The sequence below is a fragment of the Amblyomma americanum genome, chromosome 3 (genome assembly GCF_052857255.1).
Source record: "Amblyomma americanum isolate KBUSLIRL-KWMA chromosome 3, ASM5285725v1, whole genome shotgun sequence".
Classification (NCBI taxonomy): domain Eukaryota; kingdom Metazoa; phylum Arthropoda; class Arachnida; order Ixodida; family Ixodidae; genus Amblyomma; species Amblyomma americanum.
In genome coordinates, this window is record NC_135499.1 from 25772367 (window position 1) to 25798961 (window position 26595).

The 26595-nt window shown below is 45.4% G+C and overlaps 2 protein-coding genes across 4 annotated transcripts in view; both read left to right on the top strand.

Moving 5' to 3' along the window:
* The window catches only part of LOC144122900 (uncharacterized), a 183105-nt gene that overhangs the window by 87039 nt on the left and 69471 nt on the right, over window positions 1–26595 (top strand). For all 3 annotated transcript variants that reach the window (XM_077655872.1, XM_077655869.1, XM_077655870.1), the window contains exon 5: window positions 7741–7857. In XM_077655872.1, the coding sequence (XP_077511998.1) occupies window positions 7741–7857 (117 nt within the window). The remainder of the gene's footprint in view (window positions 1–7740; window positions 7858–26595) is intronic.
* On the top strand, window positions 9871–11597 carry LOC144126321 (uncharacterized). The gene has a single exon (XM_077660402.1). The coding sequence runs from the start codon at window positions 9871–9873 to the stop codon at window positions 11014–11016; it is 1146 nt and encodes a 381-aa protein (XP_077516528.1). The 3' UTR covers window positions 11017–11597.

Sequence of the window (26595 nt, forward strand, 5' to 3'; positions counted from 1 at the left end):
CTACAAGCCACTGTGAACTTAAGGAAGCACCACCAACCTCTATATACGTAGGAAGATGATCGCTGCCATGAGATTCTATGTCAACACACCAGGTTGTTGAAGACGACAGATGATTAGAAATCATCGAAATGTCTAGGGCACTGAATTTTGTACCTTGATGAAAGGTTGCCTGGCCGTTGTTGATGAAAGTGAAATTGTTGCACTGTGCGAAATCAAATAACTGTCGTCCTCTGGCTGTTGATCTGATGCCTCCCCTAGCAGGATGATGTGCGCTGAAATCACCCGTAATGAAGTGCGGCACAGGGGTACTGAGTACGATAGCCTGAACGTGGTCGACGTCAAAGTCGACACGGGGGGATATGTACCCGACGATCACTGTGAAGGACAGGTTCATGATCTTGACGGTGGCCGCAACATATTCATTCCGTGCGTCGGCAGATATGGGTTGCGGAGTTGAGGTGACATCTTTCCAAACAGTTAAAAGAACTTTGCTGATGTCATCAGCTGTCATCGAGTTCAGAACGGTATATCCTGAAAGATGGATAGTAGTACGCAGACGGGATTCTGAGATGGCAATGATCGGAATTGGGTGCTTCGAAACAAATTGCCGGAAATCAAACAGTCGTGGACGAATGCTGCAGGCATTCCTTTCGAAGATGGTGGCCTTTTTACGGATGATTTGCATGCTAGGGAGAGTAGCTGGTCTACTGAGTGTTACAGCCATTGTGCAAGAAGAGGTGCAAAGAATTCAAGGATTGTTAGGATGGCCTTCGCCATCGGCGAGGAGTGTGGTATAAGGAAAGCGCGGACAGCCGCAACAAGCGAGCACAGTAGGGAACTGGTACTATCGGAGTTTTGGCGAATAGATCCTTCACGTGCGTGGTTCCAGGTTCCATACTGCGGCTGCCGTGGTGTGTTCACTTTTGTACCCTGACCCTTATGAGGAAATTCAACCACGTCCTCAAAGCTCAGGTGACTGGCTTTATCTTTGTCCGGCGATTGGGGAGCTTTCTTCCCCGGCGATGAATTTTTCCTGCGGTGACTTCCCCGGATTTGGTTTTGCTCAAGTAGAGCAGTTTTTGCTTACTTATAGTCCGTGTTATTTGAGTTCTTGTACCTGTAGATAATTTTCTCCCTTTGGTAGGCAGTGCAGCGGAAAAACGTCGTCTCATGCTGCTTACCGCAGTTACGACAAACGGGGTTATCACTTGCAGATTCATTGCGGTCATGGCTGCCACCGCAACGAGAGCAGCGCAAGGCAAGTGGGCAAGCGCTAGCCACCTGGCCGAAGCGTTGACATCTGGTGGATTTTCGTGGTGTTTGAATGCACTCGTACACACGGTACCTTGTATATCCGATAATCACGTATGGCGGAGCAGATTCTGTTGCACATACAATGCGAATATTTTGTGAGTTTCCAAGTCGGCGGACGGATTCAATCGGAGCTCTCTGTAGCAGCGCTGAGTAGATATCTGATTGAAAGAGATCCAGGGGGACAACCTTAATGACACCCACGCCGCAGTTGCTGGGGCGAGGCTCGTAGGCTTGAACTGCAACTCCAGCTATGCTTGGTATTCGCAAGAGGCGTTCAGTTGCGTGCGCTGTACGGGTGTCAACTGCCAGAAGGTTTAGGCGCTTGTTGGGACGAACTTGAAGAACGCCGTCTGGAGCCACAGATTTTAAACCTTGTCTCAATGATAGTGGATTAATGCAGGTAATCCGGTACCGGGAATCTAGTGGCAAAAGACGTGGATGACGTGGATTAACCGAAGACTAAAGAAGGTGAAGAAGCATTTGGTGAGGTGCGAAGACGCTTGGTGGAGAAGAGAAGAAGGATTACATGGACTGCGACGACAAGGATTACGTGGACTAGTGCCAGGGCTACAGAAGCGCGAGGGAAAGCGAGGCACGGTGGGAAGAACAGAGAAGCGAAGGCTCCGGTGGATCAGGAACGCTTCGGCTGGAAGAGAGCAACGCCGGTTACTGCTCCGGTGATCTCGAGTTCTGCGGCTTCGCACCGTGGACTTCCTGTCGTCCTTGAGTCCGTTCCGGGGAGTCAACGGAGGACGCTACCACCTGCTACGGCCAGAGGTGTCTCCAGCGCTGTTGTCACCCATGAAGTTCACAAGGGTGTGGTTGCGGGCTAGTTGGTATAACATTGCTGAAAAGGGAACAGCGCGAACACAGGAAGAAGAGAGGAATGTGCTGTGTCGTACATTTCTCTTTTTGTCCTCTGTTCGCGCTGTTCCCTTTTGAGCATTGTGACCCATCCGGGTGGTGCCCCCAACGCCAACATCCCCGGCGTCACCTCCACGGGCGCTTGGACCGGGAGCTTGTACGACACAGCCAATGACGTCACCAGCGACGCCAGCCGGAGCACGTCGAACGCCACCTCGACGCCGGCTACTGGATCCATGCAACGCAGCATCCGCACCGAACCAACAGTGAGCACGAACGCTGTCCGCTAACAGTAGAACGCTAGTAGTAGACGCTAGTAGCAGTGTTCCTGGGTCGTGTGTATTGATAGTCTTTTTGTTTTGTGTAGTTTTGTTAGCTTTGTGTGGTAGTGTTTGTGTCACGCGGGTGTATAAATGTGCGCCTGTGTGGGTACACCTGTCGCCTAGACCATTCTTTCGGTCCAAGTGTGCTGCGGGGAGATCCGTGACAAAGCCAAGCCAAATAGGAGATGTAGAGCAACGGTAGAGCAACGTTGTTCATCATCATATCTGCTAGATGATGGACGAGTCTGGCAAGCTTCAAAATTTCCTGCCGTACATCCACACATCATCCAGCAGCAACGTCTACCTTCTGCTCACCCTTCTCTTTTTGTCGACCCCTTGCCGATCACCACCACCAACACCGCACTCCCGATTTGGAGCGCGCAGATAAGTGTTTTACTAGCCAGGCGCCTATCAAATATGATATCAACAACGCCGCAAGCCCCACAGGTTCGATGCACCTGACTCCGCCCTCTCCAGCGCCCAGCGTCACCGGTAAGCCCACCTGCCCACCAGTGGAAGACCCAACGGCACTATCATCACCTTCTCCTCCAGCGCTTCGCAGGACAGACGAAAAAAAAAACTGCCATCAAGATTTAGGAACTGCATCTTGTATCAGCAAATTTATCAGGACATTTTCAGTTTTTTTTAACAGTGACGGAAATGTTATCAAGGTCTTGAAGTTTGGCAATGCACGTGCACACGCGCTAAGAGGAAGGAATACAGAACGCCTTGCTGAACGGATTCCATGTTCTTCATGTCCTTGTCCTGTATTCTGCATGCCGATAAAACAGGATGTTTGCATCCGCCTTTTTACAGTTAGGATTGGTCGTTGCTAAGCTCATTTCCTTTGTGCTGCCCTGTGCTGCTTCTCTATTCCGGGAGATTACTTTATTGTCGATCCTAAATGACTTGCAGACAAGTTCTCTTGTCCAAATGGTGGCTAGTACGCTGAGGCTTTACCTCTCGTGTAATTTGTGTTGTCGGCTGTACCAGAAGTAGTGTATTTCATAGCGTCGTCTTCCTGTGAACATTTTCGTTCAGCGTCTTGAATCAGTTACTGTTTTTTATTATTTTTTACCCGCAAAGCTTACATGGCTATTTTGTTGGCCCACCTTTAGCTGCATCGCTAACTTAAGCCATCGAGCGGTCAGTGGACTGCCTTGTTTTACCCTAGGCGAGGATCTGCACTTAGTTATTTTTTGTCGCCCTCTTTTGGCCTATTTCCTCTTGAGAAAGCTCCGACTTTCTTAGGCTTGCTTCGGCTTTCGCAAGCGCCAGTTATATTGGTGAACTCGGTGTTGGTCTAGCTGTGCCGTCGTGTGGTATATTCTGCGCGGTTCCTTTATTGTGCTCTTTTAGGACTGCCTTTAACGTAAAGGAATCTAAGGTGTATATTTTCAACATTTGGACCACAGTATTTGCGAGAAAATGTAGTGCAGTAGTGCCTGCGGCAACATGTCAGACTACGCGAGAAGCTGGGTGATTCGGGAAGACACGAAACGGACAGAGTAGAGTGAGCATGCCCGGCTTCACAACACACATTTATAGCAATGTTTTAAAAAGATGGCTTTGATACTTTGTCACACTCTTTCTGAAAGTACTTGCCAACCGTTAGAGAGCCGCAATCGCCATGGGTACTCTGTGAAACACGAAAAATATCAAAGTTCGGTAACTTTTGCTTGAGTGTGTTTCTACGGGTCGCGCTACCATCCTGTACCCTCAGCGGGGAGGATCTCCCATGGACATGAATCACGGCATTTTAAAAATGCAACTGTCTTCAAAATTACTTTTAACGCTTTAAAAATCTGTCCTAGTATGTACTGGGTTATTCTTTCCGACGGGACGACATTATATACGCGCTATGAAATCTGAAAATTGCCTTGAAAACCTTGTGCTGACATTTATTTCTCTGGGTATTAACCCTATTTTACACCACCTAGCTTTCGGCCCAGCCGGCGGAGCAGCGCCACTACAGCTCACGTACGTTACAGGTCGGTGTTGGTCCATGGCGTAAATGTTGCGTAAGTTTTCGTGCTTAGGGTAGCCATCGATCCGCAATACAAAGGAACGAACATTCTCGAGTTCGGGCTTAGAGCACACGCGTTATACCTTTCCACTAGTTGACTGTCTGTGCACGCACACTGGGCTGTGCCGCGCAAGCCGAGTAAAACTCCTCTGGAAGATCGCCCACATCTCAGTGTCAATATTTCTGCGTCCAGATGGGCAGATTTAAAAAGGCGTACAGAAGAGGCCGACCCGGTGTTTAGGCGCTGAAAGATAGTGGCGCCGTATGAACTCTGCTCATGATTGTGCCAGTCGTAGAATGTGTAGCGTTATCAGAGAAGAAAAGTGAATCTCTGGCGTCAAACACTTGATTGCTCTTGAGCCTCTGCGTTTTGTTGTTATAGATAGATAGATATATAGATAGATCTTTATTTCAGACAACAAGGTCTCGGATACAGGGGCAAAAGGCAGATGGACTCTGCCTGACGGGGCCCAAGCACCCGATACAATGCTCAGGACAAGCGGCAAAAGGAAAAAAAACATAATTATACAAGGTAAAACTAGGAGGAAGGTGCATACTCTTGCAATGACATAATTATAAAGTAAATATTTACAAGGCACATCACAATAAGAAAAACATGAAAATTCACAGAGTTGACGGAAAACAGGGACATCAAGAATTTCTGCGTGAACAACCCTTTGATTATTCGGACGAGAAGGGAGGTAAGCTTTAGCATTTCTATTGAAAGACTTTTGGGAAACAGATTTCTGAATAATTTCTATGGCCTGTGTATGTTTATTTAGAAGACTGGGAATTATATATGAAAGCATTTCGGTTCCATAGTTAGTCCTTACGAATGGTACTCTGTAACTGACGTGTCTTAGCTTATAAGGCACGTCACTACTAGAGTTTAATTGAACATATTTAGTGGGATGATGTTTGAAATCGTTAAACACATAAGAAAGCAGTTTCAACTCAAATAATTCATTGACTTTTAGAATAGAATGCTTAGAGAAGTACAAACCTGTATGATCATTGTATGCAAGGTTTTCAACGTATCTGCTTTCTTCTGTAATGTTATCAGCCTCGTGAGATGTGATTGAATTAGGGTATAATATAATTGCCACTTCAGCCATTTCGGAACAAGGTCTCGAAGTTTATGCAATACACATAATGACCTTGATATGCTGGCATGAATCTTATCAATATGCAGGGTCCAACTCAAGTGTTCTTCAAAGATTATGCCTAAAAATTTGTAGGAAGAAACACGCTCAATTACGCTATTTTTGAATGTAAGCTTAATTTCACTGTTATCAGGCTTGTTACGTGCCTTAAATACAATAAGCTTTGTTTTATTAACATTGAACTCTAGTTTATTTATATTCAACCATAAAGACAATTCTTGTAACCGTGCATTTGCCTCAGCCTGAATATTAATAAGACGCATGCCAGAAAAAAATACACTGGTATCATCTGCATATAAAATTATTGTGGGAGTTCGAGGGATGGCTATTATATCATTGATATAAAGAATGAAAAATATTGGACCCAAAATAGACCCTTGTGGAACACCGTATATTAATTGGCCAGGTTGTGATTGGTGACCATTCAAACATGTATACTGCACGCGACCGGAAAGATAAGTATGGATCAGATTTAAGGCAACTCCTCGAATGCCATAAAACGGCAGCTTAAAAAATAAAATGTCATGCTTAACTGAATCAAATGCCTTCCTGAAATCTAAAAAAAGTCCAACTGTGAACTGTTTGTCATCCATATTAGAAAATATTTTTTCCTTTATACTAAGCAATGCCATTTCTGTTGACTTCTTCTCACGAAATCCAAACTGTTCGTTAACAAAAATTTGTCTGTCGTCAAAGAACTTACACAGTCTGATTTTGATCAAATATTCCAGTAGTTTAGAAAACAAAGGGAGTACAGATATAGGTCTGTAGTTGCTTATATTGTCATAAGGGCCACCTTTGTGCAAAACAACCACTCTGGCAATTTTCATACCATCTGGAAAAATACCTTGAACTAACGCGTTGTTACATATATGCTGCAAGGGCAAGCTAATTAGATCGGCAACAGCAGTAATAGGCTCGTCCTTAATTTCATCTGCGCCTGCCGCAGTGGATTTGTCTAGGCTTCTAAGGAATGTGAATACTTCATGTTCACTGCAAGGATTCAAGAATATGGAACTACCAATTGGAGAGGCAATATACTGAGCAATTTCATGATTTCTATCCTGCTTCTGAGATGATTCGCCAGAGGATAGGAAATGAGCATTAAACTTGTCTGCCAAAGCAGCGCCACTGTATTCAACACCATTGAATGCTAATGTGCTGGGAATATGGGTCGTCGCCCTTCCCATGAGGTCGCTCAAACAATCCCATATTTTCTTAGGGCAATTGCCGTGATTTTTCCTTAGTTGCCATATGTACAGTGGCGATCACCGTTATCGAGAACACACAACAGCGTTATTTTCGATGCCGTCGCGCTTTTATAGCGACATTCAAGATTAAACACAGGTAGCGAATGACGCTTTGCCTGACGTTTCCTTGACGTGGTGAACGCGAGTGACACGCGCACCGGTGTTCATGGCACTTGTAATCGCCATGTACGTGAGTATCTGTTTTGGGTTTCGTTTGATTTGCTGGGTTGGTACGGAGTTTAACGTCCCAAAGCGACTCAGGCTATGAAGCACGCTTAGTGGAGGGCTCTGTTTAATTTCTAGCCCCTGGGTTTCTTCCACTTGCATTGACATAGCACAGCACACGGGCCTCTTGCAATTCGCCTCTGACGAAATGAACCATCGCGGCGGTGACCTCAATCGTGCCCTTCGCGTCAGCAGCAAAGCACTATAATCACAGCCACTGCGGTGGCGTAAAAGTGTCCGGCGGCCGAGTAATCCCGCGTTCAGAGTAAGCTTGCGCTTCTGTCACTTTCTGTTCGTCCCATGTGTTAATACCTCATTATTGCCTTGGAAAAATCAAGCAGCCAATTACCTACAAAACTCGACCAGTCATGCATATATCTTTAGAGACGCCGATTACAGCGCTGGTAAAGAAGAGGGGCGGAAAGCTACAAATTCCAGAAAATGTTTCTCCCGGCGCATTCGTTGCTTGTGAGTAACCTTTCGTTTCCACATTTCGTGCGGGCGCTGTGTCTGTTTGTGCATGTCTGCTACCGACGCCTCAAGGGCGGCAGCCGCACATCCTTGATTTATCGCAGGCAAGCCCGGAGCCCGGATGTCGGCAGGTCACTGCGCTGTCCGCCCCATCCGCTCAGCGACATCCTAACGGCGCTGAAGACCAGCGCTCCTCGCCAGGATGCCGGCAATCTAGAGCCGTCAGTATTGTCACTCGCTTCAGTGCTGGTGGCGTCTCCGTACGCCCGGCCGCCCTCTGATCAGCTGTGGGCGGTCGGTGCAGATGCCACGTAAGCGCACATTACCAGATCGCATTGGAGGATGTGGGGGAGAGTTGTCTGTAGCCTCGTGCCAGGCGACCAGAGTGATTTATATCGTTATTTTTAAAGCGCCAGCTGCACTGGCCTAGATTCCCCGTTTTTTTTTGCTTGAGTCGTCCCGTCGACAGGCCCCATTACGCTTCAGAAAGATGGACAACCTGTGCGAATGGGCAAAGCTGCCGGCTCGGGGTTGCGGCCACTCTGCCCTGGACTCCAGAAGATTAACTTCGAACACCGACATAGACGCTAACATCCAGCCACGGACTCATGTTTGATCGGTGGGAGTTCAATGGGAGTGGCAGTCATGCGTCACCATCAGTTAACGCGGACCGCTCACGTAGTGCACTGGTGTAATTTACATCGCTAATTATTCTTATCTCTTTCCTCAGTTTCGCGCGGCGTAGTGTAGGCGTCTGGGAGCCCATACCAGGGCACCCATCGGATAAAATGCGCCTCCGCTAACCGTTCTAACCGCTAGGCCACCGCTGCGCTGGCCGAATGGTTAGCGCATTCGCTTTAATATATGAACATTAACGTGTCCATTTGTTGACAATTACCGCTCACCAACTCGTAACTGTTCTATAATAATTTTTGCTTTGAAAAGAGTGCGAGCCCCTCCCCGCAAATTTGATGTCTGTTGAAGTGAAACCTCCAGCCCAAGCGAGGAGCCTCCAACTTCACCCTCCAAAAGCGCCAGCCACCTCCCGACCGGCCATAATAACGGGGGTGCCCGCTCACTTACCGCCAACCTGGACGTTCTGCCCCATCTCACCCTCCAAAAGGCCTGCACCTATTAGAAGCTCACGCAGCAGCATATGAGAAAAAAGTGGCGGCCCAATCTAACTCAAAGACGCAGTGAAAAAACCAGCTGCCCTATAGCTAGCTCCCAACCCACCCACACACTACCACTCTCGACCGGCTTCCGGCCACCTTCACCCTCAGGATAAATTCCATTGCACGTGCGAAGCCTGGGCTTAGGGTAGAAGCATACATCGGATTAGAAGCATCAAACTAATCATCGAGGGTACATCTAACTGCTTTTACAGAACTCTCGCATGAGATATCTGATCGTCCCGCAGTTTTCTTTAATTTGCTTGTTCTCTCAGCTAGGGCTTTTGCCAAAACAGGAGGGACTTCGTAATAAAGTACACGTAATGAAACGGAACATGACATATATGAGGTGGGCTCGGTGGCTGTGCAAGCGTGCACACCACTAATCCGTTTGTCTACATCATGCAGGTGTTCGCTTTCGTCGCTAATGCCCTGCTTCCGGCGATGTTGGCCCTTCCCCCAGCAAGCACGTCATCCACTGCAGTTTACTGCAGTGACGATCGCATCTTCGCATGGCCCCAACGCGACGTCATCACTTCATCATGCCCGGCAGCGCCTCCCCCTGGATACCATTTCCCCGGCCCATCCTGGAAAGCCTCATCACCAGCAACATCAGCCACGGGATATATAAGCAGCGATCGACCGCCTTCGCCGCTTTGTGGGCTCGGTGGCTGTGCAAGCGTGCACACCACTAATCCGTTTGTCTACATCATGCAGGTGTTCGCTTTCGTCGCTAATGCCCTGCTTCCGGCGATGTTGGCCCTTCCCCCAGCAAGCACGTCATCCACTGCAGTTTACTGCAGTGACGATCGCATCTTCGCATGGCCCCAACGCGACGTCATCACTTCATCATGCCCGGCAGCGCCTCCCCCTGGATACCATTTCCCCGGCCCATCCTGGAAAGCCTCATCACCAGCAACATCAGCCACGGGATATATAAGCAGCGATCGACCGCCTTCGCCGCTTTGTGGGCTCGGTGGCTGTGCAAGCGTGCACACCACTAATCCGTTTGTCTACATCATGCAGGTGTTCGCTTTCGTCGCTAATGCCCTGCTTCCGGCGATGTTGGCCCTTCCCCCAGCAAGCACGTCATCCACTGCAGTTTACTGCAGTGACGATCGCATCTTCGCATGGCCCCAACGCGACGTCATCACTTCATCATGCCCGGCAGCGCCTCCCCCTGGATACCATTTCCCCGGCCCATCCTGGAAAGCCTCATCACCAGCAACATCAGCCACGGGATATATAAGCAGCGATCGACCGCCTTCGCCGCTTTGTGGGCTCGGTGGCTGTGCAAGCGTGCACACCACTAATCCGTTTGTCTACATCATGCAGGTTAGTTATCCGCATTCCTTGTATGCTAAAAAAAGTAGCAATTATTTCCTAGTGCAGCTGCCGAGCCCGCAATGCTGCATTTTTCTTGTGCTTGATTGCGCTCATGTTGTTCGCTGCTTGCTGATCTTGGCAGGCGATATTGAAACTAACCCAGGACCTAACAATCTCGAGGCTGTACTCGCAGAACTAAAAAAATTATCCGGCGGTCAAACTCAACTAATCTCCGAAGTGCAAGGTCTCAAAAACCAGCTTATATCCACTGACGGTGCTATAGCTGGTTTAAGTAAGCGCATGACCGATCTTGAGACACATTTGGAAGCCGTGACAGCCATAAAATCTGAGTTAGAAATTATAAAATCTGAAAATACTCGGCTATCTCGTCAGATTGAAACCCTTGAGACCCGCATTGACGATAGTGAAAATAGATCTCGCCGTAACAACCTCATATTTTATGGAATTCCGGATTCTAACCCCTCCGAAACGTTTGCGGACTCTGAGGGAGAGGTCATTCGTCACTGCGCTCAACACTTGAGCTTAACCATTCATCCTGAGGAAGTAGAACGTGCCGACCGACTCGGCCGCCATGAACCCAACCGCTCTCGACCAATAATAGTCAAATTTAATTCGTACAAAATAAAAGACACAATACTCTCTAACGGCCGCAAATTTAAAGGAACGAAATTCAGTGTCGGCGAAGACTTCTCCCACAGAGTTCGTAGCGCCCGCAAGCAGCTAGTCACCTTTGCTAAAGCTAATTCCGACAAATTTGCCCTACGCTACAAAACCTTGCATATCGGTCCCAGGCGCTACATTTTTGATGAGATCTCGCAAACTGTGAAAGAAATAACAATTGCTACACCACAATCAGATTAGCAATCATCTCTTCGCAAACAACTAAAAACCCGCCCCAAAAATATTCCCCTGTCCGCTGTGTTCACCAACATACGTAGTTTCCTTTCCAAGCGCGAACTTATTTCCAATATTGTCTTGTCATCTAGCAGCAATCTACTGATACTAACCGAAACCTGGTTGAACAGTGCCATCGCAGATAGCGAAGTACTAACTGACTTGCCAGACTTCCAAGTCTTTCGGAAAGACCGCCAGGACTCACGAGGAGGGGGAGTACTGATAGCGGTGAGCCAGCAGTTATCAATGTCGATAATTGACGACTCGTCCGACCTGGAAATCTTATGGCTCCACTGCCACGCTGTACCACACACGATTTTACTCGGTGTCTGTTATAGGGCTCCACATAACTCTCGTGATTTTTCCTGTCAGCTTAATAATTCCGTAAGTAAACTTATCACGAAGCACCCTAACGCACACATCTTCCTCTTTGGCGACTTTAATTTTCCTAATATTGATTGGCAGCACCAGCCCGCACCGACAACTAATAATGGCGAAGCAAGGGAATTTCTAGATTTCTGCTACAATTTTAACCTTACTCAAGTACTAACCAAACCTACGCGCGTAACACAAAACTGTGCGAACATTTTAGACCTATTACTGACTAATTGCCCAGATAGCGTTCAGCCCATTACGTACCTCCTTGAGATTAGTGATCACAAAACTATGCATGTCAACATCGACCTTAAAGCAATTAGGCGCCCAAAATACAATAAAACAATCCGCCTTTACAACAAAGGTAATTATGATATAATGAATGCCGAACTGACAACGTTTTTCGTAAGTTTTTCCTCAAGTTTTCATTCACGAAGTATTCATGAGAACTGGCTAGCATTTAAGAATAAACTTGATGCCCTAGTCAATGAATTCATTCCCCAAATAACTTTCCACGCTAATCCACACAAACCATGGTTTACTAAAAGTCTTAAAAGGTTGGAAAATAAAAAGAAACGCCTGTTCCGCTCAGCAAGAGCCCGTGGAGCGCAAAGCGCATGGGCGAAGTACCGCGCTGCGGAAAAATCGTATCAATCTGCTATCCATAACGCCAAGCACAACTTTTTTCATCAAGACCTTCCTAATATGCTCAGCGATAACCCCAGGAAGTTCTGGCAAGCCGTTAACCCTCATCATGAACACACGATTACCCTCAAAGACGAATCAGGCATGGCTATGACCGATTCTGAGTGCGCTACTTTATTCAACGCAGCGTTCTCATCCGTCTTTACTAATGAAACCGATACGCAACTTCATACATCTAATTTACTCTTTGAGCATGCTATGCCGGTAGTCGCATTTTCCTCACTGGGTATTGCGTCCTTAATTAGAAACATGGAAATCTCATCTTCATCTGGTGTAGACAATATTAACTCGAAACTTCTAAAGAACACTAATGATATTTGTGCCGAGTTCTTATGCTTACTTTTTACCCAGTCACTCTCAACAGGACAACTACCGGACGATTGGAAAACTGGAAAGGTCGTTCCAGTCTACAAATCAGGTAACAAAGATTCGCCGTTAAATTACCGACCCATTTCCCTTACTAGTGTGCCCTGCAAACTAATGGAACACGTCATCTATACTCATATTATAAACTTCCTCGACTCGAACAATTTTTTCCATTCGTCTCAACACGGTTTTCGGAAAGGTTTTTCTTGTGAAACGCAGCTGGCCCTATTCATTCATGATTTACATGCTAATCTCGATTCTAACCTACAGACCGACGCCATTTTCCTGGATTTTGCAAAAGCATTTGACAAGGTACCTCATAAACGCTTAATCCTAAAACTTTCCCGTTTGAACTTGCCCCCCGACATAGTAAAATGGATAGAAGAATTCCTGACTAATCGCTCACAGTTTGTCGTTGTTAACAATCAAAGTTCCAATCCGCTACCAGTAACATCAGGCGTCCCTCAAGGTTCTGTACTAGGCCCGCTTCTATTCCTAATCTATATTAATGACTTACCGACCAATGTGTGCTCTAATATTCGCATGTTTGCGGACGACTGCGTCGTTTATCGCACAGTTACTAACGCCTCCGACCCAACATACCTTCAAGACGACCTAAACCGCATACAGGAATGGTGCGACCGTTGGCTAATGAAACTGAACCCTCATAAATGTAAACGTTTGTCCTTCCACCGCCGCCGTAACCCGCTTGATTTCCCATATGTAGTCGCTAACGTTCACCTGCAGTCCGTTTCATCATACAAATACCTAGGCGTCACACTGTGTAACAACTTATCATGGGCTACACACGTTACTAACGTCATTTCCTCGGCTAATAAAACTCTCGGATTCTTACGACGTCATCTTCGCCACGCCCCACAACAGGTAAAATTACTAGCATATAAAACTCTTGTCAGGTCAAAGTTAGATTACGCATCGCCAGTTTGGAACCCTCATCAAGTTTACCTTATCAATGCGCTCGAGTCACTTCAAAACAGAGCAGCCAGATTCATTCATTCCTCCTATTCGTACGATATCAGTGTAACATCTTTAAAAGCGGAATCCAGTTTAGCGCCCCTTTCACTTCGTCGTCGTATTTCTAGCCTCTGCCTATACCATAAATTTTTCCATAGTTCGCTGCGCCGCGCTCCCTACATTGCCCCGCCAGCCGGCATATCCCACCACATTCGTCATCCTTTCCAAGTGTTTCGCCCCCGTGCCCGTACTGTTACCTGTGCCGCTTCTTTTTTTCACCGTGTTTCTGTAGACTGGAACGACCTCTCCAATGACATCGCTACCATCTCATGCCCATCCACATTCGCCGAAGCTGTTACCAACCATTTTTCAACATAACACTTGTTCATTTGACTGTATGTACCCACCCCTTATGTAATACCCCCAGTGGGTCTTTAAGGTATTAAAATGAAAATGAAATGAAAAATGAATGAAAACAAATATCCGAGCCCCCTTACAAAAACCGGTTAGTTAAATGCATCACCAAATGATTTGCACTTCGCGGGAGCTTTGGAGGAAGGATATGCACTGGAACTAGTTACTTTTTCATAAACGGGAGATAATCACTGCTAACTACGTGCTGCGCTGACTCAGTACTCACCAGTTTCATGTAAGTTGGCAAATGTGATTGCTGAGATTCCCAGAAGAGTAACTGCGAAGCGGCTCTATACGACTTACCTTTCTACACGGTTTTATGTTTGTATGTTCTTTAGCAGCATTAGTACACAGAACGGAAAACTTGTGTATTTACTACAAATAAAATGAATGGCATTTCTCTGAGCGCGCTATTGTTAAGCGATATTTTCTCGACGTGCTGATCCTGCACTGCTGCAGGTATTCAAGCCTATACATTAAAACTTAATACACAGTCAGCTTCATACTGTCTGGATTACTTGAAATTTTGTTATAATAATTCACACGCTTTTTCAAAGCCCATGTATAAATATGAAAATAAGAAAAGAAGCGCCAACAGAGACAAGACGTAGTAAGTGACACAGACAAGCTCTTACTGCAACTTTTTGCCTTCGGGATGTTAACAGGTAAATTCCAATCCATGGCTTTGCTGTCTAAATACTTCTAGAATAACATTCATGGTGTCAGGGTATGTCGATGGGTCCTGTTTGGTTAAGACGACTAGAAAATAATCGACATACCTAAATACCTTGAAAACTTTCCCTTTGTCCAGAACAGTGTCCAAAACTTCATCAACGGCTGAGAGAAAAATGTTACTTAAAATAGGCGCCACACAAGAACCTATGCAAATACCTTTCTTTTGAATGTAGACCCGATTTCCAAATTCGACCACCGTGACACTTATGTAGAATTCCAACAACGCTAGAAGACTGTCTATTGACATTCCCACTGCATTTTGAAATGACACCGAACCTTTTTTCTCGATACAAGACTGAATAAAAAGATCCTTAACATCGACCGAGAAAACGCTGCCTATAGTTCCACAAGTCTGAAGAAAGTCTATTACATCAGTTGACTTCTTCGTTGCAAAGGGATCCTCTACAACAAGTGAATTCAGATGTTTTAAGAGGAATTGGCTAATAAGGCGTTGTCAAGACTCGCGCTCGCTCACAATGCAACGGAACGGTACATCTACCTTATGAGTCTTGGCAGTGAAAAACATGCTTAGAGTCTTTTCCTTGCACTTACTTATAGCATTAGCAATCTTTTCCAAATCCAGGTTCCTACGGAGGGTGACTGCTCGAGATCTCACTTTTCCCGGCTTCAGACTTGTCACAGCGAAATTCTTTTCCACTGCAGCTCAGGTCTTTTCTTTGTAGCATCCCGGTGGTACCACCACAAAACCTCCTCCTTTGTCTGCTTGTAATAACCGCAGACCTCTGTCCTTGAAAAAAGTGACGACGGTGTTTAACTCCTTTTGGCCCCCTGGGGATTTTTCCGATGCTGTCCTTGACAGAGCGTCTACTCCGCCCAACAAGCATCTCTCACGGTTCTCCGGCGAAGCCTTCCCAGACACACGCCTGTTCAATGACAGAAGCCCGTGAGCCACAGTCCTAGGTGCAAGGCTAAACTTCGGCCCCTTCGCCAGAAACCGGCTCACTTCTTCCGTGACTTGCGCCTGCCCCAGTACCTTCACTTCAGCACTGCACTCCTTCTTGTCAGGTGCCTTAGGTGTGTTATTCAGCATATGGCACCACCAGAATTCTACAGCCTGAGCTGCGAGCTTCCTGTATGCCCGGAACCTTTTCTCGGCGATACATTCAGGGTTTCTAGTTTGACATGCGACACGTAGACAGTCGTAATAAAGCCGCACTTGCCTCCACAATTCCGATCGTAAGATCCTACACATCCGCTTTGCACATCCGCTTCCTACGTCTTGTCTTTGTTGGCGCTTCTTTTCTTAGTAACATGCACCAACTAGCCCAGCAAAAAGTTCTATAAATATGAAACCTCTCAGGAAAATGCAGGTTTTTGCTGAGAATGGCTCAGAGATGACTCTAGCTTTCTACCTTTCTACAGTTACGAAGCATTTAATTATGCCGCGTGTGCAAACTATTTTTTGTTTGATACGCAGCTTTACAATTTGATCCTTCTTTTTCTCCATTTTTGAAAGCTGACAGTAGTCTGTGATTGTCGGAATGAATGTCATGAAAACACACACGCACATCTTTTTGGAGGCTTTGGTAGAGGTCGGAAAATAACACGAATGTTTCATTTTATTACCACTTCACCGAAGGCGTAAAACATTGCCCAATCAGGAAGAGGGATGCTTTATTTTTTTTTTTTTTTGGGGGGGGGGGGGGGGGGGGCGGATGTTTTATTGTGTCTGTGCGTCCGCTAATGCATGCTATTGCTTGTTGTTGAAAACTTTACTGTTCATAAATACAGAAAGGAAGTGTGCTGGGCTCAGTCGGACGGAAGCCCTGCTGCTCCATCTTTCTGCACTGCTCTGTTTTCAATAATGCTGTGTCTCTTTGGGAGATTTGTGCAACGCTACATCATACGGGTGAGTTTGGCTGGCTGAGGGCAGATTTTGCATAGGTCAAATATTACAAATATGCCAATATATATTGTAGAGCTGCGTTTGTCTGCAACCGGCCCCAGGCATGTTCCTAGGAATTTATGGCCGGCGGGCTGATGTTGGCGAGCGAGGCGGTATGCTTGCGGGATCCCTTGATACGGGGTCAGTATATCCCTGTGGAAGGTAAAACCGCTTTCCCCAGTGCCCGGTGAGCTGATCCTCGGGCGGTGTTATGGGTGGAGTTGTTGCCTGGGAGAGTGGGCGGGTGCACAGGCGATGCTGGCTGTGTGAGTGCGGATGAAGTCTGGGATGATTCCGGCCACGTAATCCGATACGCGGTCCCAGGTGAAATTTTGAACGGCGCGCTTGGAGTCTGAAATGACGGTTGCAGCTGTGGGTAGGGCTAAGTTTATGCAGAATCGGATGAGTTCGGAGGAGCGCCGCGCCAGCTGCGCGAGATGTTTCTTGGAAAGAGAAACAGGGGTCGCACATATCCTACCGGTGGCTTTGATAGAAACAGCCAACTGCCAGTGCAGTGGCGCGTCGCTTAACCGCTACGCCACTACATTGGTAGTGGTATGAGGACTGGCCGCCATCTATGAATGTGCAATTCTGCGCACATATGGGCATTGACCCACTAAAGTTATCCTTAAGGCGGAGCTAAGTGTCCCCTCCAATTGTATGAACACATGCTTTCGCACGTCTGCTCTGTTTAATTGCGTCAAACCACTGCCAATTTTTTTTGTTTATGTTATTCGAAGGTAAGTTCTCAGCGATTCGTGATAAGCGCCTGAATTTACATTTCTTAACGTTGAGCATATTTAGAATCTACACCCGGAGGATATATGGTTAATATCAATTTGAACTGCGTATTCTTCAGCGCCGGTTGTTATTTCGCGGAAAAGAACACAATAATCTGAACATAGGTTAACGGATAAGTGCCATCAGGGAGGTCTTTAATGAATATTGAGAAAGTAGAGGCAAGTAGGGTGCCTTGCGGAACTCCAGAAGTTATCGGCTGAAGGAGAAAGTTGATGCTATTAGCTGCTACAAGCTGTTTACTCCCTGTTAGAAATCATTGCAGCCATTCTATACGTTAGTTTCAAGCCTTATCCTGCGCACTTCAGAAACCACCGTTGGTGACAAAACCTAATGAAAGCCTTAGCGAAGTCTTAGCAACCATAATAGAATAGCAATCAAGAATTGCATATAACTTAAGCGCGATTAAAAGTGGTTGCGTCTCAGATTAGTGACTTGTGAAATGCATTATGTGTGTCATCGAAATATAGTTTAATTCTAAAAATTTTGATTAAATGAGGAAAGAAGACATGTTCCATAACTTTGCAAGCAATGCTGGTGACGATAATTACGGACGATAATAGAACGATAATTATGAGATTAGAGACGGTTTCAAGATTTATCTGCTGGAATCACCTATTTTTCAGTCCGCCGGTATCGTACAGTTATCTGACGATTGCTGGAATAATCAAGGGATATATTTTAGTCCTTTTTAAAAATTTCTTAAGCATTAGGTTAGGATAAAAGAAAAGCTGGTTTTGTCACCTTACCTCCAATGAATTACGCGGCAGATACTTGGAAGGCAGGTTTCCATGAGCAGCCTGTAGTGTTTTTATTCGAATTAATTCGGCACGCGTCCTTTTTTTGGTTCCCTATATAGACGCTTAATAGGAGTGCGTATGGTTTGCTTTCGATTATGGGGGTTTACTGTCCCAAATTGATTAGGCTATGTGGGACGCCACAGTGAAGGGATGCGGAAATTTCGACCACCTGGGGTTCTTTAACGTGCACTGACATCGCACAGTCCACGGGCCTCTAGAAGTTCGCCTCCACCGAAATTCGACCGAAGCGACCGGGATCGAACTCGCGTCTTTTGGGCCAGCAGCCGAGCGCCGTAACCACTGAGCCACTGCGGCGGCTGGAGCAAGTACGAATTCGGCCCTAGTGGCTGTAGGTTGCGCAAAGATTCACCTCAGTAACAGCGATGTTTATTAGGATCAGTTGAGGTAAGAATTGAAATGCAGTGCTTCAGGGGGGTAGTTTAAGACAGGCGTCTGAGAAAAACATCGCAAAATTTTGACAGGAACTTGTTTTCCTGAAGAAAATCTGCGATAGAATGTTCCTATCTCTAAAAATATCGGAAATTTTGCAGTAAAATTTTATGGCTCTGCAAGCAGGTGCATACGCGCGTTACGGATGTTCTCTAGTCCCGCTGACGGTAAGATATCATCATCAGCCTGACTACGCCCACTGCAGGGCTTGTCTCCCCAATTAATCCTGTCCTTTGGGGACTGCGGCCACCATATCCACCCAAACATCTTATCTTCATCCGCCCACCTGACATCCTGCCGCCCCCTGCTTAGCCTGCCTTCTCTTGGAATCATGTGCGTTACCCTTAACTACCGTCTGTTACTTTAGCTTCGCGTTACGTGTTCTGTCCGATCCCATTTCTTTTTGGTGTAGACAACAGTGCCATTAATCAGCATTCGTTCCCTAACCCATTCTGCCCTTTTTCTCTCTTAAAGTTCCATTTATAAATTTCCATTCCATAGCACGCTGTGTTGTCCTAAGTTTAAGTTGAATCCTTTTCATTAGCATCCAGGTTTTTGCCCCATAGGTGAGTATCGGTAAGATAAAGATGTTATATACTTTACTCTTCAGGGATATTGGTAAATTGCCGTTCATGATCAGAGAGAATCTGCCAAATGCGCTTTACCTCATTCTTGTCTCTCTAGTTATTTCAATTTCATGATCCAGATCGTCAGCCACTAGCCGCCTTATGTAGACGTTATTCCCTTACCACTTCCTTGCACCTCGCTATCAGTCAAACTGTTGTTCCCTTCCTAGGCTGTTCGAAATTAAATTGGTGTTCTGCATATTCATTTTTAGACAAATTGTTCTGCTCTGCCTTTCTGAGTCATCTGAGTAGATCAAATACTGCATGGCGGTGCTATCATTCATGATAAGCAAAAAATCCCGAATCACTTTAATGAATATTTCCAGAGTGTTTTTTCCATTCCAGTAAGACATGCGCAAAGCGATGTCCTCCATCAACAAATAGACGATGAGTGTGGCTTGGTGTCTTTGTCTGGTGTCTGTGCAATGCTTCTGACCTTAAAAATACGTTCGTCTCCAGGACCAGCTAACATCCCCAATGTATTCCTGCACCGTTACGCTGAAATGTTATCAAAATTCTTAGTCGTTATTTTCCGAGCGTCCATTTCGTCGGCAAACGTTCCTTCTGACTGTCGAGCGGCTTGTATAGTCTATGTGCTCAAAAAGGCAACTCAAACCTCCTTCAGAATTATCGCCCCAATTCATTGCTATAATCATGTTGTAAAATGTTAGAACACATCATTGCCAATTGCGAAACTGAATTTCTAAATAACAAAGGATTTCTAACTCCACTTCAGCATGATTTTAGGAAAGGTTACTGGGCTGTAACTCAATTAACATCAGTTGTGCACAGCCTCGCAGAAATCCTCGTTAGCAGGCCAAGTAGATGTATTTTTTTTAGATTTTACGAAAGCGTTTTATTTTGTTTCACATAAGAAACTGATTTGTATATTCAAATTCGCTCGTCTACCTTCCTTCTTAATCAAATGGATTACTGCATACCTCACTGACAGAACCCAATTTGTTTGTGTTGGTGGTCACTCCTCGCGCTCCCTCCCGGTAAAATCTGGAGTACCTCAGGGAAGCGTCTTGGCCTGTTATTATTTCTTTTCTATAGAAACGATATTGTTAACGTCATCACAGAGCCAGTTTAAATTAGGCTGTTCGCGGACGACTGCGTTTTATTCACAGAAATTAAAACTCCGGAGGACCAAGTAGTGCTTAACTCTAACCTCAACAGCATTAACGATTGGTGTTACAGACACGAGATCAAACTAAATGCCAAAAAAACAGTTTTCGTGAGAATAACTAACAAAAAACACAGTCTATCTTACCAGTACCGCCTATCATCACGGTGCCTATCAGAAGTGATGCAGTACAAGTACATTGGTTTAACAATAACTAATATCTTAAGATGGAATGCTCACATTTCTAACATTGGTGCATCATCCTTCCGTAAAATGTGTTTTCTTAGATATAAATTAAAATAAGTCTCTTCAGCAACTAAGCTTTTAGCTTATACATCAATCATTAGACCATAATTAGAATATGCCTGTACAGTTTGGGATCATTTCACTAAAATTAATATCTATGCGTTAGAAATGGTTCAGCGGAAAGCAGTAGTTTTTATTTTTGCTAAATTCCGCACTACTGATTCTCCTACAACTTTAATGAATGTTAATGACACACAGACACTGGAAACTCGAAGTTTTTGCAACTAAATTCTCTTTTTCTTGAAAAATAAGAAGTTATCACTGAGCCCGGGCCCTAACTTAAAACCACTAGTGACGTGATTAACGAGACATCATCACGCCCAGTCCTTAGCACCTTATCGCACCAGGACAAATTGGTACAAATATTCTTATTATCCCCGAACAATAACTGAGTAGAACCAGCTTCCTTTGAGTGTACTAACAAGCACTGAGAGCATTGCCAATTTTTTATAAAGACTTTTGATTGTTGTATGTCCAATTTTGGCAAAAAAAAATTTTGTTCAATTTACCTATTTTTGTTCGAATCATGCATGTGTTGTCTTTGGTTTGTTTATCTTTTAATTTGTGTGCTAAATGTTACCATGTCCAGTATCTCGTCGGATTGCCTCTCCTGCCCAGGCCTACCAAGGCTGGCAGTATTGAATCAATGAAATGAAATGAAATCTCTTGAGTGACTTAGCAAGGCTCTGTTATCGGCGAATCGCTATAAGGACTTCTCAATTAGCTGTTATCCCCAACTGTTCTGAATTCTAGCCTCTGAATGCCCCTAGTAAAGAGGCAATGCATAGCATTGCCGATGTAGTGTCCACTGCCTGGCACCCTTCTTTATTGAAATTTTATTGCTGACTTAACAGAGTACTATGGTAGCTTTGCAGTCGTTATAGATATCTTACACTATTTTCAGATAAAACTCCTCTACTTCTATACCCTGATTCCTCAATGCCTGCATGGCCGCTGAGGTTTCCACTGAGTTAAATGCTTTTTCGTAATCAATGAAGGATATACAGGGGTTGGTTATATCCTGCGCATTTATTTATCACCTGATTTATAGTGTGAATGCGGGGCATATTGTCGAGCATCCTTTACGCAAGCCTGCTGATCTTTTGGCGATTGAAGCGTAGAGTTGCCTTTGCTTTTTCAGCGATTACCATAGTAAATGGTTTGTGGGAAATGAACAGTGTGCTGGTCGATCTCTAATTCTTCAAGCCCTTGAGGCCGCCCTTACGGTATACATATGTTAAGATAAGTATACCCAGGTAGCACAACAGCATTGGTCGAACGTTGGGCTATCATTGGCAAAAATTGGCACGAACATCGGTCCTACACTGGCATTTACGCTGAGCGTTACCATTTTGACACATTGGCCCTACTTTCACGCCAATTTAGGGCCAACGTAGGCCTGGCGTTCGTTCTGCGACATGGGCAGTAAAGGTCTCAGATTGGCATCCAGCTTTCGAACAAAGGCATCCAGATTTCGAACATTTGCATCTAGCCTTCTAACACTAGTATCCAGCCGTCAAACATTGGTATCGGGCTTTCGAACAATGACATCCAGCTTTCTGCAACCTGGGCCAGTAAAGGTCTCGGACTGGCATCCAACTTTCAAACATTGGTACCCAGCTTTCGAATAATGGTATCCAGCTTTCGGACCATGACATCCAGTTTTTGAGCAATGATATCCAGCTTTCGAACACTGGCACATGCAAAACCGACTGCTGGTTACTGACCAGCATTTTCGATTTAGTCTTTGAAAGTAAACCAGGCTGCATGGCTGGCATCTTGCTTGTAGGGACAAATATGTGTAGGGTAAGAACCCTAAGATGTCACAATCCAACACTCGTCTCTAGGGAAGGGCTGCCCTATACAACGGAGATGCAAACCTTGCACCCTGGTTACGTTTCACAAACATGGTACTATTCCACCTACCAGCCCGCAGGAAGGTAAGCAAGAAAAGAGGCAACGAAAAGTATTAAAAAAAGGTCTTTATTCAAAGCAGCTGTGAGGCGCTTGAGGTGGTGTGCCTATAGGCAGGGCTCGGGCAGGGGTCAGGACCTAGAGTGGGGTGCCAGGCTTGTGGTGGGGCCCTGGGCAGAACTTGTGGTGGGGTGCTGGGCAGAACTTGCGGTGGGGTACATTTATTTTCATGTTTGCTGCGTGTCGATGATTCAGGTTAGACAACACTACTGGGCAATCTGCTGTAGCACGGCTAAGAGATCCATAAAGTGCTTAACGAAGCTGTCCTCCTGTAAACTGATCAGTCGTATCTGAAGTAATCGTTGCACTACTCTTGAAAAAAGGACTTTTCCACTGCACTCAAATGCTGTCCAGCTCTTGCACGATGACCTCACAATGCGTCGAGCAGAAAAGAGAGGCATGATGTCACGATTAACCTAAATATGGCCGTCACAGGACAAAAACAGAAATGATTAAATAACACTGAATTTTGTGAGGCACAGTCGGGGTGAAAACACTCGACACACATTTTTTCAGGATAATTTGTAACAACTAGCACCGGATTTTTCGCACAAAGTGAAATTTAGTTTGCCTTGCCCCAAATGGGTGATTTTTAGTTAATTGCGCTCCAGTAAGATATTCAGTGTGGGGAAAAAACAAAGTAATGTAATATTGAAAGGAAGTAAATGTTTTATTTTGTTTTATTATCATAGCTACGTATTTCTAAATTGAGAGCGCATTTTTTATTCATGTAAAGATGCACAGGTGGTAGCGTCTCCTCCACATGGACGTCAAAAGAGCAGTTTTGAACAAAGCTTGTTTGTTTGGATGGCGTTAAATTAAATACGCTGGACGAAAAAAACTCAGAACACCTTTGTTTTTTTTAAATCCAACAGTTTTATCTTAGTCGCTTCCAATGCATATAATACAAATTCGAAATATTCTTGAAAACCACACAAAACACCCGTCTGACAGTCCAGAGTAATGTATCTTTTTTCATTGAGAGTTAACTTGGCAAAAGCTTTTACCTTAAATTGCGGATTTTTCATTAGACCTGTAAATGCGTTAACCACAGAGAAAGAGCGCAGAAGTAGTACACATATCCTTACCGACTGGTCTTGAGTGAAACACAAAACAGTTCCGACTCCTATCCTGCATAAGGTGTACATGACAAAGGTATTCCTGAATGAATTGGATGAAAGGTAAGAAGAATTTAAACCCGCTCTTCAACAAAATAGCGAATGTTTGGTGAATTCATTGCGCCAAAGACGAAAAATAAAATTCTTACCATTCGCGCAGACCTGCACTGCGCACGTCGTCAAGCCAGACATTTGGCAATGAGAGTAGATACATAGAAGTCGTCCTCGTGCTTTGTCTCGTTCTCTTTTCCTGCCGGAAAAAATAAAGCCGCATGTAGTCAGAACAACACTTACTCCCAAAATCACATTGATTTCCAAGCCTATCTCAAGATAAAATATTTATAGTACTTACAAGTAAGGTAATGCCGGCCAGGGTAGTGAATCGCGTCGGAGCTTTCATATAGTATCGGATGTGGGTTTTCGCTTGTGCAGACTACGAACGAAGCGAGCTCGAGTGCGCATGCTGTTTCGTCTCGTTGGTTGTGCGGCCGCCGTGCGAGACAAGGCAAGACCCGTCCGGTCAAGAATGTGTCGTGGCGATGCATCGCGCTGTGACGAATGGCAGGGGAGACGAGGGTGGTGGGAGGGGCAGCAAGGAGGGGAGTCATTTTCTTAAACACAGCCTTTGTGGTGCCAAAAAAAGTATGGAGCTGAAAGGCAGAGAAAAGAAAATCTTGGGGGAAGGGGGGGAGGGGAGGGCGGGGGGCAACGAGCCGCGTAGCGCGTACCTGCGCATGGTAGAAACAGCTAGGAGAAAGCCAGTAAAAAAAAAAGCGCTTCGGGGGGGGGGGGGGGGGGGGGGGGTATCGCGCTGCTTTGAAAACGGCACATGCGGGAGATGAGTTGGGGAGATAGGAAACTTCAAAAGAGAGATGGGAGGGGGGCTGAAAGAATTGAAAGAGGTTTGGAATTCTCCGAGAATGAGTCATAGGCAGTTTTGAAGGTAAGACTGAGGAAAACGTGGAAGCGTCAACGTATATTTGCAAAGGCGATGGAGAAGCATGATGTCCGGAGACCAAAAACGTTGAAGCGAAAAATATGGAGCTCGAGATGGACTTCGCCAAAACGACTTCAGACACTCGCGCATTCTGTGGGGCCGAGTGTTAGTTCAGGATGGCTTAAATGATATCATGAAATAACAAAAACATAAAACAATAAATTAAATATTATGCAAGCAAATTCGCACTCTTTCATACGGGACATGCGGCAAACAAGCTAGGTTACCATGCGTCTAACTCCATTTGTCAGTAGATTTATTCGCTGGTCGCCGAATAATCCTCCAACGTTTTTTTGCTGTGGAAATTTCACACAAAAAGCTAAAAGAAACAAAATCGTGTTGAACTGTGGCTGGCAACTATTTCCGATGCTTTTCATCAATAAAGGTATTATTCGAAAGAAAAAAATTAATTTTCGAGCAAATAAGTAAAGACGTCTGCAAGACCTATAGCCCTCAATACAAATTATGCAACAAAACAATAAAATTCACAAAAAAGGACATTTTGAAACATTAAGATCTTCATAAAAGGAAGGAAAAACCAAATCGGAAAACACAGGGGAAGGCGCAATCACAGGGAACGACGTAAGGAAGCGTAGGAATCTCTTTCCGCGTGCTGAAGCGGAGGCCTATTGTATCGCTCGTGCGCAACTTATAACTGTAAATTACGAGGCCACTGCTTCGTCTCTGGACGTTGCTAAAACTGCGCACAATGTCGGCTTAGGGAATGCATTTGCGCTAAGTTATTACGTTTAATTTACTATCTCTATTAAGCAGACATACACTGCGCAGAGTGGCAGTGAATTCTTCACAGGGAAGCAAAAGAGCGCTTTTCTCATTAAAAAAAAACATGAAATGAGTCATTTGATTTTTTTTAAAAGGAAGCCCTCTTGGGCTGGTTTTCAGATACTGGAGCAAGCAGAGCGTGCAAAAACGCTTTAAAATACATAGAGTTAATACAAATAGTTTGGTTATTATGCCCAGAAATCGGACAAAGGCAACAGCGTGAGCTCTGTATCTGCACTTCTCAAAAAAGTATTTCTTTTATTAGTGTGGTGGCTAAGCCATATATAGTTACACGAATCATTACAACTGGGTCATGCCAGCGCATATTCATTAATTACTAGATTTACCAAACCTTTTCAAAGGAATTTTAGGGGTTAGTTGCAGCCGCTTCTAGTTCCCAGTATTAACGATAGAATTCTACAGATCCGTAGTTGTCTGGATGGTGTCGTAGTCGGCCTTAGGCCCCTTTCACATGCATGCGATTTTCGCCTGCGACACTGCGAACTCCGTCGGTCTGTGACTGGCGAGGGCCGTCGGTCTAGTCGCAGACGGCTTGCGATCGAGTTCCGTCCGGTTGGTATTCAGTCGCAGCATCGGTGTGTTCGCTCAGCGACTGAACAATGGGGAGCGCCGAGACAGCGTGCGACGTGCGGTCACGTGGGAGCTGTTGCCGCGATGGAAGAAAAACTTTATTCTAATCAAAACATTGAAATAATTCGCCACATCTAAAAATACACTAATCATAACATCATCAACACATTTCTGTAGCGTTTCGGTCGCGTTTAATCATGGATTCGCTTTGCAAACATAAAGAAACCTTGACTGTCCCTTTGACCGAATTCGCCGCGGAGTTGCATGTGAAAGCACCGGCCGAAAATCGTAATGCGGCGTCGCCGGCTAGGCCGACTGTTTTCGTTCTAGTTGCAGCATGTGAAACGGCCCTTATATGCGACAGAGCGGTTCCCCTGTGGCGGAATATGCACACTCGACTGACCACCACCGAAGTCGCCGCCACGTCGTTTCACAACTCAAAATCAGCGAACGGACAGAACAAAAGTCGATGGCAGCAGCACACAGCAAGCGAATGCGTTT

Excerpts from the sequence above, each read along its gene's own strand:
- LOC144126321 (XM_077660402.1), top strand. The coding sequence starts at position 9,871 with ATGTTGGCCCTTCCCCCAGCAAGCACGTCATCCACTGCAGTTTACTGC.